Genomic DNA, 18,319 nt, shown 5'->3' with positions numbered 1-18,319 from the left:
AAGAGCCATAGATGTCAGGACACAGCTTTAGTGCCAGTTCTGCCACTAATTAGAGGTGTGACCTTGAGCAGTTCACATTAATGGCTATTTTTCTCATCACTGACTTTCCAACTGCATTTATCTGAGCTATGGGGATAATGGGTAAGTGGCAGACCATGGCACTCCATCCCAGCCCCTCCGTTAACCCTGCTTGAAAGAGAGAACCTCTTCTTACATCCTACTTACATCCTGCTCTACCGCTCCCTAACCACCAACTTTATTTTTCTGTGCCTCAGTCTCTTCCTCTGTAAAAAGGGGATAAGAATAGTACCTGTATCATAGGGCAACTGTGTAGATTAAATGAGTTAATAGTGTGTGATTCATAATAAGCCCCTCCCAAGTGTTAGCTGTTATTAACTCTTAGGCTTCTAAGTTATTTTTGTTTTAAAACTGGATTCTAAAGTTTAAAGAATATTTAGAACTGAAAGAGATATTAAGTGTTGTCCAAATAGGCACTGGACTGAATACTTTCCAAGGCACTTCTAATTTTCATATTCTTTGATTCTATGACAGACCTCTAGTGAGCAAATTAGTTTTAACAATTAGTTTATACAATAGAGTGAATATACAGAACTCTATTATTTATAATCATTTCTTCCAGCCCCCTGGCCCTCCTTCTACCCCCTTCCCACACATTAGCCTTCTTTCTCTATCTTTTTTTTTTTTTTTTTTTTTTTTGCGGTACGCGGGCCTCTCACTGTTGTGGCCTCTCCCGTTGCGGAGCACAGGCTCCGGACGCGCAGGCTCAGCGGCCATGGCTCATGGGCCCAGCCGCTCCGCGGCACGTGGGATCTTCCCGGACCGGGGCACGAACCCGTGTCCCCTGCATTGGCAGGCGGATTCTCAACCACTGCGCCACCAGGGAAGCCCTTCTTTCTCTATCTTAATGCTACATAACACTGTTCTGTGTCATGGAATCAGATGTCAACATCCAATGTGAAAAGTTCATTCTGACCACAGTCAAGTTTCTCCATTGTTCCTCTAGATTGTGTCATTAGTCCCGAGTGTTTTCTTGAAATAACCTGTCAAAGAAACATCTTTTAATGGTCCTTTTCCAACTCTTACATTTAGGGCAGCCAGTTCCTATTTCTTCCCTTAAAAATAGTCACCATGTGGTCTCAAAGAATGGGTAGGAGTCGAAGGAAAGGGCTTTGCTTTTCTTGGGAGATGCAGTTTTAACAGGAGGGGTGTTTTCATTGCCACTTTGATCAATTCAGCAACGGCGTAGGTCAGTTCTGCACAGATGAGGTGCTACCAGCTCTTCTTCCTTGGCAGTATAAATAAATACATTATACAACAGTGAGATGAGGAGTCTGAGTTCAGCTCTGGGCACGTGGGTTGATGGCTTCTCTGTGTCCTTCACTTCATCCTAGGGTGAAAAGAGAAGGGGTAGTGTCTGGAACCTTGCACTGATCTGTGTCCATGTCTTTTGCCTCAATACAGGAGCAAGAACTCCACCTTTTTCAGTGATGAGGAAAGATGCTCTCTGGGGGTCCCGGGAAGTGACAGGAAAGCTGAGTGTGCCAGCTTCCTCCACACGCTTGCTCAGACTGACATAACATCTGTCTACCGGCTTAGTGAGTGTTCGCTCCTCAGACCCTGTGAAAGCCCGGGCTCCTCAAGGTTAAGGGGGTGTTCCTAACTAGAAACAGAATATCTCTAAAGTATAATCCTATGCATGAATGTGAGGCTATGACCACAGTTGAGTTGATGACCTGGGTCATATTTGATTAGCAGCATTTTCACTTTGCATTTCAGACAGTTCTGGAGTGGAGGGGGACTTGCTGCCTAGAAACTCTGAGATGTGATGAAATCAACTCAGCTATAGCATGGGTGGCTGGCCATATTGAGCCTCCCATTCTAATCCTGGAGAAGAAAACTTCCTGAGTTGTGGCTGAGGGTTTTCCTTCTAGGGCTGAAGTAGGTCTGGCTCCCCAGTAATAAAGGTGGAGCCATAGAATGTCATAGCTAGAAGGACCCTAAGAGATGACTTCTCCTCTTATTTTACAGATTAGGAAACTGAGGCCCAAGTGAATTAGTGCCTGAGCCAGGATAAGAGCTGCCCTCCCCTATCTTCTCGTCAGGACAATCCCTACTTCACCACACTGCCCCTGACACAAAATGACATGGGACTGTCGGATGTGTTAGCTTTGGGTGGGTGAGGGACCTCAGTGCCTAGCACAGTTTTCAGCAGTGTCTGAATGACTGACTGAGTGAATGAATGATACTCTTTTCTTTTACTTTGGGAGGGGCCCACTGCTCTGTGTCAGGAAGTGCATTCATTGACAGGGTTTGAGGAGGGATTCCTGTTTCTCCTGTCTCTTCAGTGATGGTGATGGTGTGTCTACTCCTGTATGGCCACATTAGATGGCAACACATTTCATGGGTGCAGCCAGAGATTCTGCAGAAGGGACCCTCAGGCCAGCTCCCGGAGCAGAGGTGGGAATTGCAGAGTTTCTCGCAGGCACAGGAACATTTGTGAAGAGCACCTCACCCAGGCATCAGCACCAGCCCTGGCAGCACTTTCTCGCCGCAAGCCGATCACACTGCCCCACCAGGCTGAGCCAGGAAGCTGAAGCTATGAATGCAGCCTGGTAGGCAGGAGGTCTGAAAGGTCTAAAAATCAAGGACTACTTGGGGTCTGCCTTGAAGGCAGGGTGGCTACAGGCTTGGATCCGGGGTATCTGCCAATCGTTGATCCAGTGGTTGAGAGAGGTCCAGGGGCAGGTCTCAGGCAGTCCATTAGCTCTTATCTACAGACCAGGAGTGCAACTCTGCTGGGTGCAGGGCTACGCCTTATGGCTGCACAGGCTATCCCTGGCACCAAGGCAACCAGCAGAGGGTGCATCCTACTGGGAAATTCCAACTCCCCCAAGACCTATGCCCTGTAATTCTTCTTCCCAGAGGAAGCATTTTTTTGGTAACTCATGCATCATTTGTGCTCTCGGTGGTCCTGGCCTGCAGAGAAATGACTGCATAAGACTGGCACGTGTTCCGCAACGTCAGGGAGGGCCAGGTGCGTGAACAGCTCTCCAGAGTCCAGCTCTCTAGCTCTGCTGTGTTTGGCTGTGGGACCTTTGGGGGTTACAGATCTTAAGTGTGTGCAGTGACACTCACAGAAGAAGCCTTCCCTAGAGAATAGCAAGTGGAGGCTTGACTTGGTGAGGGGCCTGCTACCCTCAAAGTGCACTGGAGAGCTCAGAGTGCAGGCACAGGTGGCTGGCTATTGCTTCTTTGCCAGGAAGAGGTAGAATCTTCTTTCTAGCAGCCCTTGTCCTATGGAGCATGAACCTGGCCTTTGCCTCCACAAGCTCCACTGTGGCTGCTTTAGCCAAGGGGGTCAACTTCTTTGCTGCCAAACCCCAGGTTGACTTCTTGGTTCTCACTTTGTCTTATTTCACTTTTGTTATGTTAGGTGGCTGCACCATAAGCCACCTTGGTCTCCTTGACTCCTCTTTTCTCTTTGCAGACTGCCTTTTCAGTCTCCTTCGTTGGCTCCCATCTGCAAGTAAATGCTGAAGTTTTCTGGCTCATTCACGAATCCCCTCTCCCCACTCCTCCCCCACCTGCTTTGTATTTCCTTCCAAATCCTTCTTCTGGGACTTTGTCCCACTCTTTGTGACCTGTTGTCAGTCACAAATCCATATTTGCAAGTCTCCACTTTTCTCCTTGGCTGCAGATCTATTTCATTCTCTGCTAGAGCTCCTGCAAGTACCGCAAACTCAAGACGTCTAAAACTGCTCAAGACCGTCCCTTCTCCCACCTCATCCCACCAAGGTACTTTAGGGAACAAAACTTAGGAACTGTAGATGCTTCTTTACCTTCTTTTCTTCATTATTTACATTTGGTCGCCTCATGCTGTCAAATTTACAAAGCACATTGTGCACGCTGAGTCTGTCTGTTGAGTGGATGGATGATGAATGAATGGAGGAAGGAAGAAGGCTGTACATACATAAATGGGAGGCAGTGCCACAGAGTGCGCTGCCCTTGGAGTTCTGTTCATGGCTTTGTCATAAACTTGCTGAGACATTTGGGCCTTCATATTCCACCCCCTGCCCCCCCACCCATACCCACACCTCTTGTCATAGAGCTCATGTTTCTGGCTTTTCTTCTCTGACTCTGTTCTCGTTTCTACCTCAGTTCCCAACTGTAAGGTGAGTGAGTTAAACAAGATGATCTTCAGGTCCCTGCAGCATTGATGGTGAAGGGAAGATGCTGCCTGGTACCTTAGGGATGGCAGATGGTCTGAAACTGAAACACAAAGTGTCCTAAGGGGCCACTGGTCAGGGAGCACCTGTAGGCATAAGCATACTGGGCCATTCTGACCTAACATAGGTTCGTCCTTCATCTCTATCCAGGTGGGTTTGAATCCATCCAGAGTCTTCCAAACGATCTGAGCGGTGAGTAGAGATCATGCTGAACCTGACCTCCAGTCCTGTCCAGTCCTGTCCAGGATAGCGTCCTGTCCTCTTGCCAAGAGCTGGCCACCATAGTTGCAGGTACTTAGAGTTGCTCAATTCTGCCTGTCCCTTACAGCGTCCCAGCCCGAAGGCTTCAAGGAGACCCGGCCTGGTGGAGCCTGGGAGGAGCATCAGGCCGTGGGCTCCAGACAGTCCAGCAGCTCCGAGGACTCCAGCCTGGAGGAGGAGCTACTTTCAGCCTCCTCAGACACCTATCACCTGCCAGAGCCTGATGACCTCGATGACCCGGAGCTGCTCATGGACCTGAACACCGGTCAGGAGGAGGAGGAGGCTGAGAACTTCACCCCCATATTGGCTTTTCTGGATCACGAGGGTTATGCTGACCACTTTAAGAGCCTCTATGATTTTTCCTTCTCTTTCCTCACGACTTCCTTCTACAGCTACTCTGAGGAGGATGAGCTCGTGGCCTACCTGGAGGCCTCGAGGAAGTGGGCCAAGCGCAGCCACATGACCTGGGCCCATGCCCGGCTCTGCTTCCTCCTGGGCCGGCTAAGCGTTAGGAAGGTCAAACTCTCTCAGGCCAGGGTGTACTTTGAGGAGGCCATCCACATTCTCAACGGGGCATTTAAGGACCTATCCTTGGCGGCTGCCCTGTACATCAATTTGGCGGCCATCTACCTGAGGCAGAGGCTGAGGCATAAAGGCTCGGGCCTGTTGGAAAAGGCAGGTGCCATGTTGGTCTGCCTGCCTGACCGGGAGTATAGTGCCAAGAGTGAGCTGGATGTGGTGGCCTATGTGCTGAGGCAGGGCATTGTGTCGGGCAGCTGCCCCCTGGAGGCCAGAGCCTGCTTCCTGGCCGTCCGATTGCTCCTAATCCTCGGCCGGCACGATGAGGTCCTGCCCTTCGCTGAGCGCCTGCAGCTCCTCTCTGGACACCCTCCCACCTTGGATGCTGCAACCACTATCTTGAGTTTTCTCTATGACAAGAAATACCTGCCACACCTTGCGGTGGCTTCTGTCCGGCAACGTGGTACTCAGAGCACCCAAGGGATGGCCCTTCCAATTTGGCAGGTCCACCTGGTCCTCCAGAACACCACCAAGCTCCTTGGCATCCCCTCCCCAAGCTGGGGTGAAGTTTCTTCCCTGGCGTGCCCAGCACTCAGGCAGGCACTGGCTGCCTGTGAGGAGCAGGTGGATCAGAGCACCCAGAGGACCCTGTGTCTCATCCTGTCCAAAGTGTACCTCCAGCATAGGTCTCCTGATGGTGCCATCCACTACCTGAGCCAAGCCTTGATGCTAGGCCAGCTGCTGAGTGAGCAGGAAGCTTTTGAGTCTTCCCTCTGCTTGGCGTGGGCCTATCTCTTAGCCAGCCAGGCAAAGAAGGCTTTGGACATCCTTGAGCCACTATTATACTCCCTGAAGGAGACAGAGAGTGTTACCCAAAAGGGAGTGGTCCATAACCTCCTGGGACTCGCACTTCAAGGTGAAGGCCAGGTGAACAGGGCAGCCAACAGCTATCTTTGGGCCTTGAACAGAGCTCAGGAGGCAAGGGATGTGCGCAACCAGGCGGTGGCTTTGGCCAATCTTGGCCATCTGACCCTTAAATCCTGGACTCAGCAGCCAGCCAGGGACTATCTTCTGCAGGCTGTGCAACTCTATTCTAAACTCCAGGCCAGCATGGAGACAGACATGGAATTAGTACAGGTGCTTCTCTGGTTGGCCCAAGTTGAGGTGTATCGACACCAGCTGGCCAGTGGCCGCTTTTGTTACGAAATGGCATTGCTGTTTGGATTAAGGCATCAACACCTGAAGAGTGAGTATATCCCGTGCTGCTGGGATGCTTTAGAAATAAGTGTTAGAAGACATTTTTTCCTTTGTCCTATCTCCAGTCGTCTCATCCGTGTTCCTGCTTTATGTTCAGGTCAGCTTCAGGTCACCAAATCCCTCTGCCATTTCTACAGCTCTGTGTCCCCAAGCCCCGAGGCATGTATCACCTACCACGAGCACTGGCTTGCCCTGGCTCAGCAACTCAGGGACCGGGAGATGGAGGGGAGGCTGCTGGAGTCCCTTGGGCAGCTGTATCGGAACCTAAATACGGCCAGGTGAGTCCAAGCTCAGGGATAATTCTAGAACATCTTTTCTTCCTTAAGGAGAATCAGTATTCTTTCCCTCACGAAGTCAAGTCCAAATGCACGTGATATGTTTATGGCATCGTGGAAAAGAACGTGGTCTCTGCAGCCACATGGCAAACTCAGTGCCATCCATCACTTACTAGCTGTGTGACTTGGGGCAAGTTTTTACACTTCTCTGTGCCTCCGCTTCCTCACCAGTTAATGCACATGGGGTACTTGGAACAGTGCCTGGTAAACAGGGCTCAGTCATGTTGGTTATGTTACAATTACCTGTGTGTTTCTATAACAACCTATCAAGTGAATGTGGCTGAGGGTGCATAATTCAGAGAGGTGGCAGTTACACTGAGGACTGTGGAACCCTCAGGAGGTCTTCGTTACCTGAGGAGGTTGGTATTAGAGAAAGGACCAATGTAAATAAATGCACAGAAAACAGGGGTGTAAAATTTCACAGTAAAAATTTTTGATTGGAAACTTACCTTTAAAATGAAACTGGAGGGCTTCCCTGGTGGTGCAGTGGTTGAGAGTCCGCCTGCCAATGCAGGCGCGTCCAGAGCCTGTGCTCTGCAGCAGGAGAGGCCACAACAGTGAGAGGCCCCTGTATCGCAAAAATAAATAAATAAATAAAATGAAACTGGAAAGGATGAAACTAAGTTTATTTTCACTTTTTAGTTAAGAAGCTTAGGTTGTCATCGCAACTATGCACTAAACTGTAGAATAAATACACAACAAAAGAACTGTTAACTTTTCAGCTTAATTGTGTTGACAGAACTGTATAATAGCACAATTAAACCTCCTTTGTTTTGTGATTGACTTTTAGCACTCTCTTAGAAAGACTCATTTTTGCAAAAATATCCCAAAACTTAACTTTTTATCCAAGCCTTTTTTTTCACACTTTGATATTTAAATTATTCTCAGGTGGATTATCCTTCCATCTTTTGCTGATTTTCCCTTTTCTATCTTTTACTGGTCAAATCTACCTGATCCTCATTTGCCAGTGACATGGTCTGCAGTTCTGCTTTCTAACAAGCCTTTAATTGATTCCATTAAGTTCTACATGGTTTGCAAGATATTTAATTTCACTTTGTGACAGATTAGCATTGTAACATTGTATTCATAATTATGACTGACTTCTAATGTAGAGCAGGGATAATTGCTAGTGTTGAGCAGGGAGAGGTGATTGAGGAGAAGCTATTTAAATGACAATTTTTGCTTTTCTAGGCAACGTGGTAACTTGGGCACCTGGTCCGTCAGATCACTAATAATCAGATAACGAATTCTCTCTTTCTCTTTCTCTCTCCCATTCTGTCTCCCTCTCCCTCATCTCGTCCCTCTAAGAATCAGGTATCCTCCAAATATCCCATTGCTTTAGTCCCAGGAAGGGAGTTTTGGATCCTTGCAGCCTGTGAGGGGACAGGAAGTTGGGCCCCAGCCGTACCATGCTTCTATTCAGAACACCCTAGGAGTTTGTATGGTTTTGGAGCAGATCCAGAAGGTATGCTTGAATTAACCTTAGAGATGAAATAGTCATATATTCATGGTGAGGCATAGTGAGAATGGGCTTTGGGAAAGCTGACTTTTAAGGAACTGGAGTATGGGGGGCAAACGTGTCAGGTTTATTGCCACCCCTCCCTGTGTACAAGTTCAGTCTCTGATTAATCACTGTCCAGTCCACCTACCCAACTGCCATCCTTTGTTCACAGCCTTCCTCCCACCTCCAGTTGTCAAAACCCACTGAAATCCTAAGGAGAAAACCAAAGAGTAAGCCCTGGATGCTCTCAACACAGAGTGCAGAGGCCTTTCTTAAGGCAGTGTGAAGGACCACTGGACTTCTTAGGTGATGGGAGTGATAGGAGAGAAGGAGTGGGGCTGTGCTTGCTCCAAGAAGTGTCTGGAGGAAGTCACAGGCCACAGAGAGGGAGAGGAGTGACCAAAACTGGATTAGGAGTCAGGAAACCTGAGCCTGCCATGAGCTAATAACATGTCCTTAAAGAAGTCTCTTGGTTGCCCCATTTATAAGGTTAAATTGAATGAGGTGCCTTCTAGTTCTAAAATGTTAGGCCTAGGACCAGCCAGCTATGCTACGCTGACACCGGCAATAGCCCTATTAGTCTAAGAATTCCTCCAGAGAGTCTTGAAGTTTGGAGGCAGATTCTTAAAGATGTGGGGCTTCAAGATCAAAGACCTAAACTTTTGGGGGTTTTGAAAGACTCTGCAGTAGCTTCAGAAGGTCTTGATGTAGTAACTATAAACTCCATCTGGGCAGACCTCGTGTCTGGCATAGAACAGGGAGACATACATGTTTGTGTGGGCAGCCAAGTAGTTAGTAAATTATTTATTTAGTCCACTAGCTCACAGCCCTGAGCTGCAGGCTGCACACTGACTTGGCTGACTTGGCTGCCAGAGAGGAGATTCAGATGGAGAATGAGGGAGTTTGCCCGAGGGAGCCCTTGGTTTCTTTGCACAGGATTCAGGTAAGGGAAAAATGGTGCTTGCAACTTGGAGGCAGACTTTCTGGTCTTCAGTGACAATTACAGTCGGCAGATGGCTGTCAGTGGAACCTCAGATGCCCTTTCCAACCGCCTGTTTAGAGCCTGGCCTACAGAGCATTAGCTACAGAACAGAGTGGGTCTTTTCTCAGGGAGTTTGCACTGATAAGGACCCAAATAACAGATAGTGAACTGGAATATCAGGGATTACCACCCAAATCAAAAATAAATTTTTTTCCTAAAATTTAAGTTGTTTAAAATTCTATTATAATATTTGCTTATGGTAAAAAAAAAATTAAACCAGTACTGAAGGTTATAGTTGAAAAATAAAGGTCTTATTGCAACCTCCCTTTCCCTAAGACTCTTCAGAAGTAACTACTTAAAGATTTTTAAATATCCATCAAGAAATATTCTATACATATGAAAGATTATATATGATACATATTCTCTATATTAAATATATGTTAGGTATATATAATTTGCACATTTTTAGTTACTTAAATGGGATTATGATAGAAGCTCTGTTACATAATATACTCTCATGTTACTTTTTTCATTTAAAAATATCACTATGAAATGTTGATCCAGAATTTTATTCTACTATAGGAGCCCTTCTGATGTACTGGGTACTGTGGTAGATGGTGGGGAATTTAATGGTTAGGAAAACAATTTTCAAAAGAACTGTCCAAAAATGGAGCAGTCTACCCTATGTAGATGAGAGAGTGTTATCATTACAAGTATTCAAATAGAGGCAGGTTACTCAGGACTCTTATAGAAGAATGCCCCGAATTGAGCTTTTTATAATAGCTTTATTGAGATGTAATCATATAGCATAAAATTGTCTTTTAAATATACAGTTCAGTGATCTTTAGCATATTCACAGAGTTTTGTAACATTACCACTATCTAATTTCAGAACATTTTCATGGCTCCCAAAAGAAACCCTATACCCATTAGTAGTCACTTCTCATTAACCCACCCCTACCTAGCCTGGCAACCACTAATCTACTTTCTGTCTCTATGGATGTGCCAATTCTGAACATTTCATATAAATGGAATCATACAAGATATGGCCTTTTGTGACTGGCTTCTTTCACTTTGGGTAATGATTTCAAGGTTTATCCATGTTGTCACATGTATCAGTACTTCATTCCTTTTTATTGCTGAGTATTAGTCACGTTTACTTATCTAGTCATAAGTTGAAAGACATTTGAGTTGTTGCAACTTTGTGGCTATTATGATTAATGCTGCTGTGTACATTCCTGAACAAGTTTTTGTGTGAATATATTTTTCCAATTCTCTTGTGTATGTACCTAGGAGCGGAATTTCAGGGTCATATGGTAACTCTATAGTTAAACTTCTGGAGAACTGCCAAAGTAGCTGCACCATTTTGCATTCCTTTGAGCAAAGTATGAGAGCTCCAATGTCTCCACATTCTTGCTAATACTTGTTATTGTGTGTCTTTTTTATTTTAGCCATCCTGTTAGGTATGAAGTGATATCTCACTGTGGGTTTGATTTACTTTCCCTAATGACTAAGATGTTGACCTTCGTTTCATGTGCTTACTGGTCATTTGTATATCTTTGGAGAAATGTCTCTTTAAATTCTTTGCCCCGTTTTTCTGTTGTTTGTCATTTAACTTTTGAGCTGTAAGAGTTCTTTATGTATTCTGGTAAAAATCTCTTATCAGATATATGATTTGCAAATATTTTCTCCCAATCCATATGTTTTCTTTTCACTTCCTAGATGGCATCTTTTGAAGTACAAGTGTTTTTAATTTTGATGAAGTTCAGTTTATCTATTTTTTTAATCGTTGCCTAATCTAAGGTCACAAAAATTTACCTCTTTGTTTCCCTCTAAGCGTTTTGTCATTTTAGCCCTTACATTTGGGTCAATCAGCTGTTTTTAGTTAATTTTTGATTATGGTGTGAGATAGGGGTCCAGTTTGATTCTTTTGTGTGAATATCCAGTTGCCCAAGTACCACGTTTTGAAAAAATTATTTTTCCCCATTGAATGTTTTCAGCACCCTTGTTTAAAATCAGTCGACCATAAATGTAAGGGTTTATTTCTGGGTGCTAAATTCTATTCCATATATCTATATGTCTGACCTATGCCAGACTACACTATTGTGTTTATTATTGCTTCATGGTAAGTTTTAAATTGGAAAGTATGAGTCTCCCAAACTTGTTATTCTTTTTCAAGGTTGTTTTGGCTATTTTGGGTCCCTTGCCTTTCCATATGAAATTTAGCATCAGCTTTCAATTTCTGCAAAGAAGCCAGCTGGGATTTTGATAGGGATAATGTTGAATCTGTAGATCAATTTGGGTAATATTGCCATCTTAACAGCATCATGCCTTCCAATTCATGAACCTGGAATGTCTTTTCATTTATTTAGGCATGCTTTAACCCCTATCAACAGTGTGTTGTAGTTTTAGAATATTATTTTTGCACTCCTTTTGTTAAATATTCTGAAGTAGTTTTTGATGCTATTGTAAATGGAATTGTCTTCTGAATTTCACTTTCAGATTGTTCATTGACACTGTATAGAAATACAGCTGATTTTTGTATGTATTCTTTTTATTTCTGTAATTATTTCTGTTAGTAGTAATGTCACCGCTTTAGTTCATAGTCTTTTATCTTATTTTTCTTGACCAGACTAACAAAAGCTTTTAAAGGAACCAACCTTTGATTTTATTGATTTTCTCCATTGTTTTTCTATTCTCTACATCTTTTTTTCTGATTTAATATTTATTATTTTTCTTAATTGTGCTTGCTTTGGTTTTACCTTGCTCTTTTTTTTTCAAGTGTCTCAAGGTAGAATGTTAGTTTATTTATTTGAGATCTTTCTTCTTCTTTAATATAAATATTTACAGCTACAAGTTTCTCTCTGATCACTGCTTTCACTCCATTTACTCCAGTTTTGGTGTGTTGTATTTTTGTTTTCATTCATCTCAAAGTATTTTCTAATAGCCCTTGTGATTTCTTCTTTGACCCCTTGGTTATTTAGGAGTGTGTTGTTTAAATTTCACATATTTGTGAATTTCCCAAATTTCCTTTTGTTATCAATTTCTGATATCATTCAGTTGTGGTGGGAGAACATACTTTGTGTGATTTCCTTTTAAATTTATTGAGAAAGGCCTACCATATGGTCTATTCTGGAGGATGTTCCATGTGCACTTAAGAGGAATGTGTATCTGCCATTATTTTCATTGTTTTTAGAGATGTCTGTTAGGTCTAATTGATTTATAGCTAAAGTCTTCTATTTCCTTTTGTTCTCATGTCTAGTTGTTCTATCCACTATTGAAAGTGGGGTATTTAAGTATCCAGTTATTGTGGTTGAATTGTCTATTTCTCCCTTCAAGTGTGTCAGCTTTTTCTTCATGTACTTTGAGGCTCTATTTTTAGATGCATTATTTTTCTAATTGTTATGTCTTCTGAATGGAATGACTCTTTTATCATTATAAAATTTTCTTTATTGTCTTTCGTGGCAATTTTGTTATTTTTATCTGATATTAGTATAGCCATTCAAGGTCTTGTTGGATGGTGTATCCAAAAGTTTTCCATACTTCTACTTTTAATCTATTTGTGTCTTTCAAACTAAAGTGTATCTCTTGTAGACAGCATACAGTTGAGTCATATTTTTTGTTATTGTTGTTTTGTTGTTTGTTTTTAAAAATCCATTCTGCCAATCTCTGTCTTTTGAGTGGAGTGGTCAATCCATTTACACTTGATGTGATTACTGGTAAGGTGGGATTCATGTCTGCCTGTTTTGCTATTTGTTTTCTATGTTTCTTATATCTTTTGAAAATTCTTCCTTTTCTTCTTTCTTTTGTGTTAAATAGATATTTTCTGTTGTTCCATTTTAAATTTGTCATTTCTTTTACTATGTTTCTTTCAGCTCTTTTCTTAGTGGTTACCCTGGGGATTATAATTAACATCTTAATTAATAACAACCTCAGGGGTTTCCTTGGCATGCACACAGTTTTATACTTGTGTGGTCTTTTAGATTCCTGGGATTACCCTGGAGCTTTTCAAAGCCTCCAATGGACATTTCATTTCCCAGATTTTCCTTTTGTTTTTTATTTTTTGTCAGTGTATTGTTTGCTCCACCACCTCAGACAGCAGCAATGTTAAACAATTGCTGCTGATCTTTTTGGACAAACACCTCAGGGAAAAGATTGTTTTATACTGAGCCATCTCTGAGTTAGTTTATGTAAAACAAGCCCTGTGAGTGGAGGCTTTCAATGAACTTCCAAGCAGGTAAAATCGTGACAATTCCCTGGGGATAGAATGCTGGGGAATTCCACACTCATTGTGCTCTTTTCAGTGGCGCTAGGCTGCTTGTTTTCCCAGCTACCACGGTTGAGAGGCTTTTAGTTTTTAAGGCTGTCACAGAGCGGGGGAGAGAAGATGTCTCTAGAGCAACTTAAAAAGCAACAAAAGTCACTATTCTTAAGGAGATTCAGCTGTTCTTGAGTAACCACTCCTTGAATAGTTGCAAGTCTTTTGTTAATTTCCAGAGTTCTGAAAAGTTGGTTGTGACAATTTTTGCCCAGGTTCTCATTGCTCTTGTGGGGGACTGATTTTCAGAGATCCTTAGTTCATCATTCTGGAAGTTGATCCAGATTAGGATTTCTTAATCCTAGTATTCTATAATTCTAATATCTGAGATTCGTATTTGTATAATTGGGGGGAAATAAACATCCACTTTTCCTCCTTTCCTACTAATATGAGCAATACTAAGAGGAAGATGGGAAGTACCTTAGGTGTCAGAGGAAGCCTCTGCAAACATAAGGTGGTTATCCCTTTTCAGGATGCTCAGTTCATCAAGGAGAACTGCTATTAATGCTATATTTATTTAGTATGTATAAATCACCTACTCCTACAAAGACTTCGTGAAAAAAAAGAAAAGAACAAAGACCAGCTAACAGATGTAGATTAACAGGTGTTTCCATGCACCTGGAGGTGGTTACTGTAATTTTGCTCTAAGCTTCCTGGTAGCTGAGGTAAAAGGGGAAAAACCATAGGAGGCTCCCACTGTCTGATAAAAGAATATAAACAAATGTATCTGTTGGAGCAGATTTGTTCCTGGCACTGATTTCTAGGAGAAATTTATTAAGTGGGTTTTGATGTAATGGACACATTTTTTCAACTAAACTACCCCCATGGGATTTCCATTCTCACAAAGCTCAAAGCCATAGCAGGCAAAGGCAGGAAGCCTTCATGGGCGAGATGACAGGCATCTGCAGGGGCAGGTTTGGAGGGAGAGGAAAGAACACTTTCAGCTGCCGGTTGGTGCATCTGTCAGGGAAAACTTCATAAAGGTGATAGCATTTAAAGATGCCCTGGAGGGATAGGAAAGATTTTGAAAAGTGGGGAAGGGTAAGAGAATACCATTTTGGGCCAAGGGAATAGCCATAGCAATGGAAAGGTGAGGATACATTTGAAAGATATTCCGTAGGTTTCACAGACTGAGTTTGATGTTTCTCTGGGTATAGGTACTAAAGGAGAGAGAGGACTACAGCCTATCCCCCAGGAGGAGATGTGGAGGTTGGTTGGGGGCAGGGGGTTGCAGTGGGCCTCTGGACTGGCACAGTCAGCATCCCTATTGAAAATGATGGTCATAATAGTAACAGAAGGCATTCAGTGAGCATGCACTGATTACCAAGCAGTGTGCAATCTCAGGATGACCATATGAGGGAGAAAGAGTTGTAGAAATTGAGAACTAGACATATCTCCAAAGAAGATATACAGACTGCCAACAAACACATGAAAGAATGCTCAATATCATTAATCATTAGAGAAATGCAAATCAAAACTACAATGAGATATCATCTCACACCAGTCAGAATGGCCATCATCAAAAAATCTAGAAACAATAAATGCTGGAGAGGGTGTGGAGAAAAGGGAACACTCCTGCACTGCTGGTGGGAATGTGAATTGGTACAGCACCTATGGAGAACAGTATGGAGGTTCCTTAAAAAACCACAAATAGAACTACCATACGACCCAGCAATCTCACTACTGGGCATATACCCTGAGAAAACCATAATTCAAAAAGAGTCATGTACCACAATGTTCATTGCAGCTCTATTTACAATAGCCAGGACATGGAAGCAACCTAAGTGTCCATCATCGGATGAATGGATAAAGAAGATGTGGCACATATATACAATGGAATATTATGCAGCCATAAAAAGAAACGAAACTGAGCTATTTGTAATGAGGTGGATGGACCTAGAGTCTGTCATACAGAGTGAAGGAAGTCAGAAAGAGAAAGACAAATACCATATGCTAACACATATATATGGAATTTAAGAAAAAAAAAGTCATGAAGAACCTAGGGGTAAGACAGGAATAAAGGCACAGACTTACTAGAGAATGGACTTGAGGATATGGGGAGGGGAAAGGGTAAGCTGTGACAAAGCGAGAGAGAATGGCATGGACATATGTACACTACCAAACGTAAAATAGATAGCTAGTGGGAAGCAGCCGCATAGCACAGGGAGATCAGCTCGGTGGTTTGTGACCACCTAGAGGGGTGGGATAGGGAGGGTGGGAGGGAGGGAGACGCAAGAGGGAAGAGATATGGGAACATATGTATATGTATACTGATTCACTTTGTTATAAAGCAGAAACTAACACACCATTGTAAAGCAATTATACTCCAATAAAGATGTAAAAAAAAAAAAAAAGAGGTCAAGTAACTTGCATGAAGCCACACAGCAGAGCTTGATACCCAATCTGTGTCTAGAACAAGAGTCAGCACACTAATAAAAACTCAGATAGTAAATGTTTTAGGCTGTCTGTCCATGTGGTCTCTCTCACAACTACTCTGTTCTGCAGTTGTAGTGTGAAAACAGCCATAGATAATATATAAATGAATGTGGCTGTGTTCCCGTAAGACTTTGTTTACAAAAGCAGGTGGAAGGCTGGATTTGGCTCATGGGCCATAGTTTGCCAACCCTTGGCCTAGAGTGCTTGTCCTTAACTACTCTGTATGTATTCTGCCTGCTCAGCCAATAATTTTCACCCTCAATAAGCAGTAGGTGTAGATGACGGTATGGTGAAACCTCTCAGAATTGTATGGATGAGAATGGCCTCATTTGTCTTCTGCTCTGACCTCCGCCTGCTATGGAGAGTCCAGACTGCTTATACTACCTGCCTCACCGGTATTAGCGCAGATCCCTGAATCCTTAATTTAAGGTGGTTTTCACCACCCATTACTGCTTTTTTACTTATTTATATTCCTCCTATTTGAAAGGTTTTCTCTAGGGTTTAGTGATGGTGGATAGTAAGGGAGGGCAAGTAGATGGTGAAAACTTTGGCTCAGCCTTCAGGATTTTGTCTTGGGACACTTTGCTGTCCCTTTGTTCAGTACCTTCTGAGTCTTGCTTTCTCTGCCTTCAGGGTGATGACTACAGAATTTAGTTTGATGAAGTTTTTCAATCTCTCAATGAGAAAGGTCTTTAGGGGGTCTTGTCTTCTGTCCCCAGGTGACACAATACAGACTGTACTCTAGAATGTCTATAGACTCAGTTCTAGAGCTGAACCAGGTGGGGTCCATGAGAACTTTGTGGCTCTTTTGGATAGATTCAACAGATACTTGCTGAACATCTACTATGGCCCAGGCACTGTGCTAAAAACTGGACAAATGAGATATAGTCCCTGAGCTCACAATGCTTATCATCTAGTTCAGGAAGTAGATATTATATACATAATCGCCAGAGGTATCACATAAATGGTGCTAAGTGCCACAAAGGGTGTGCATATTATTTTTTAGAAAGAAATGCCTTGCATGCAACAAGTCTTTGCAAAATAATGATTCTTTGCATGTGAATACAATAGTAGCCTATAAGTCCTTATTCCTGGCTCTTATTCTTATCCTGTGCATCTTACTTCTGTGGAACTGAAAAAAAAATGCTTCAGTGTTTGGTTTTCAGTATAGTTAATATGACTAATCCCTAACATTTTTAGAATCATAAACAAGGATTGTTTTAGAATCATAAACAATCATAAACAATCATAAACATAAATCAAAATCATTTTTAGAATCATAAACATTTTTAGAATCATAAACATTGCTTTTGCTGACACGTTCTCGTTTGATCACAAGGCTAGGATGTACCACACCACCCAATTTTTGCCAGTGGGGGTGCTTTGTTCAGGGTGTGAGGTAACCTATGTCCTTCAGAATTTTGAAGTTGTTAAAGTGGTAAAATAAGCAAAACCTTCCCACAAGCTGATTTCTGAGCCAGAAATTGAGCACTGCTTGAGGGTTTGTAGGGGGCTCTGGAGTCCATTCTCAGGGTTAGATCCTGGGATTTAGATCTCAGGGTTTATTACCTGGTCTGTGTTACTTACTCTTCAAAGCCTTATTTTTCCCATTTGTATATAGATATGATAATAGTACCGCTCTCTTAGTGGTGTTGTGATGATTAAATGAAATTAGGCATGTAAAGCCCCTAGCACATGCTAAGTGCTCAATAAATGTTAAGTAACATTTGCTGTCATTGCTGTTATTACAAGACAAAACAGCAGAGAGCTCAACATAAAACTTTAGAAATGAGCTGTGCAAACATGGACACGTTTTTAAAAACGCACTGGGTTTCTTTATGTACGAAATGGGCTAAGAACTCTCATGGCTTGGGGTTTCTGTGAGGAGTAAATGAGAGAATGTGTACTGAAAGTTTGTATCGCAGCACCTGGCCCAGGGTCAGCCCCTTGTGAGTAGCAATTCTCATTATGGAAACAGGATAAGACCAGTTAGTGGAGGCTGGGCTCTGGCCAGAGGTCAAACATTCATCCAGGCAGGGCAGGGATCTGGAAAACCACAGCAGGGGTTGGTAAGACGAAGTCTGGGAATGCAGGTGTATTGAGGTCACCTCACCACAGGCTCATGGCTGATGTCCACACAGGAAGGAAGAAACAAGGACTCAGCCACAGAGATTGAACTTTGGGGGCAGGAAAAATGAGAAAAAGAGAAACCTGAGGGTTTGAGAGGAGAGGAGATACCATGCCAGGGCCCAGGCATAGCTAGCCAGGAATGCATGAGACTTCAGATCAAGACTGAATTCGTGCTGTTCCACCAGCCGTGCTCCTTACTTCTTTGATTTGGGAGCTGAGCCCACACCTAGAGCCTGGTGGCTGGAGGAATTGGGGTGCTGGGACATTCCAGGCCAAGCTAGTGGCTTATCTGGTGGGTGATATAGTGACAGATACAAACACACGGGGTGGTGAA

General features: G+C 43.2%; 1 protein-coding gene across 14 annotated transcripts in view; it reads left to right on the top strand.

Moving 5' to 3' along the window:
• The window catches only part of SH3TC2 (SH3 domain and tetratricopeptide repeats 2), a 163,223-nt gene that overhangs the window by 34,717 nt on the left and 110,187 nt on the right, over nucleotides 1–18,319 (top strand). For 9 of the 14 annotated variants that reach the window (XM_079916519.1, XM_079916507.1, XM_079916513.1 and 6 more), the window contains 3 exons: nucleotides 1,483–1,616; nucleotides 4,398–4,439; nucleotides 4,576–6,562. In XM_079916519.1, the coding sequence (XP_079772645.1) occupies nucleotides 1,483–1,616; nucleotides 4,398–4,439; nucleotides 4,576–6,562 (2,163 nt within the window). Of the gene's footprint in view, nucleotides 1–1,482; nucleotides 1,617–4,397; nucleotides 4,440–4,575; nucleotides 6,563–7,927; nucleotides 14,843–18,319 lie in introns of those variants that run through there. The other 5 variants (XM_079916517.1, XM_079916518.1, XM_079916515.1 and 2 more) reach the window with 3 other exon arrangements.

The sequence above is a fragment of the Stenella coeruleoalba genome (assembly GCF_951394435.1).
Source record: "Stenella coeruleoalba genome assembly, chromosome: 3".
Taxonomy (NCBI): Eukaryota; Metazoa; Chordata; class Mammalia; order Artiodactyla; family Delphinidae; genus Stenella; species Stenella coeruleoalba.
Note: the sequence above shows the minus strand (reverse complement) of the source record. Positions and strands in the feature narration are given on the sequence as shown.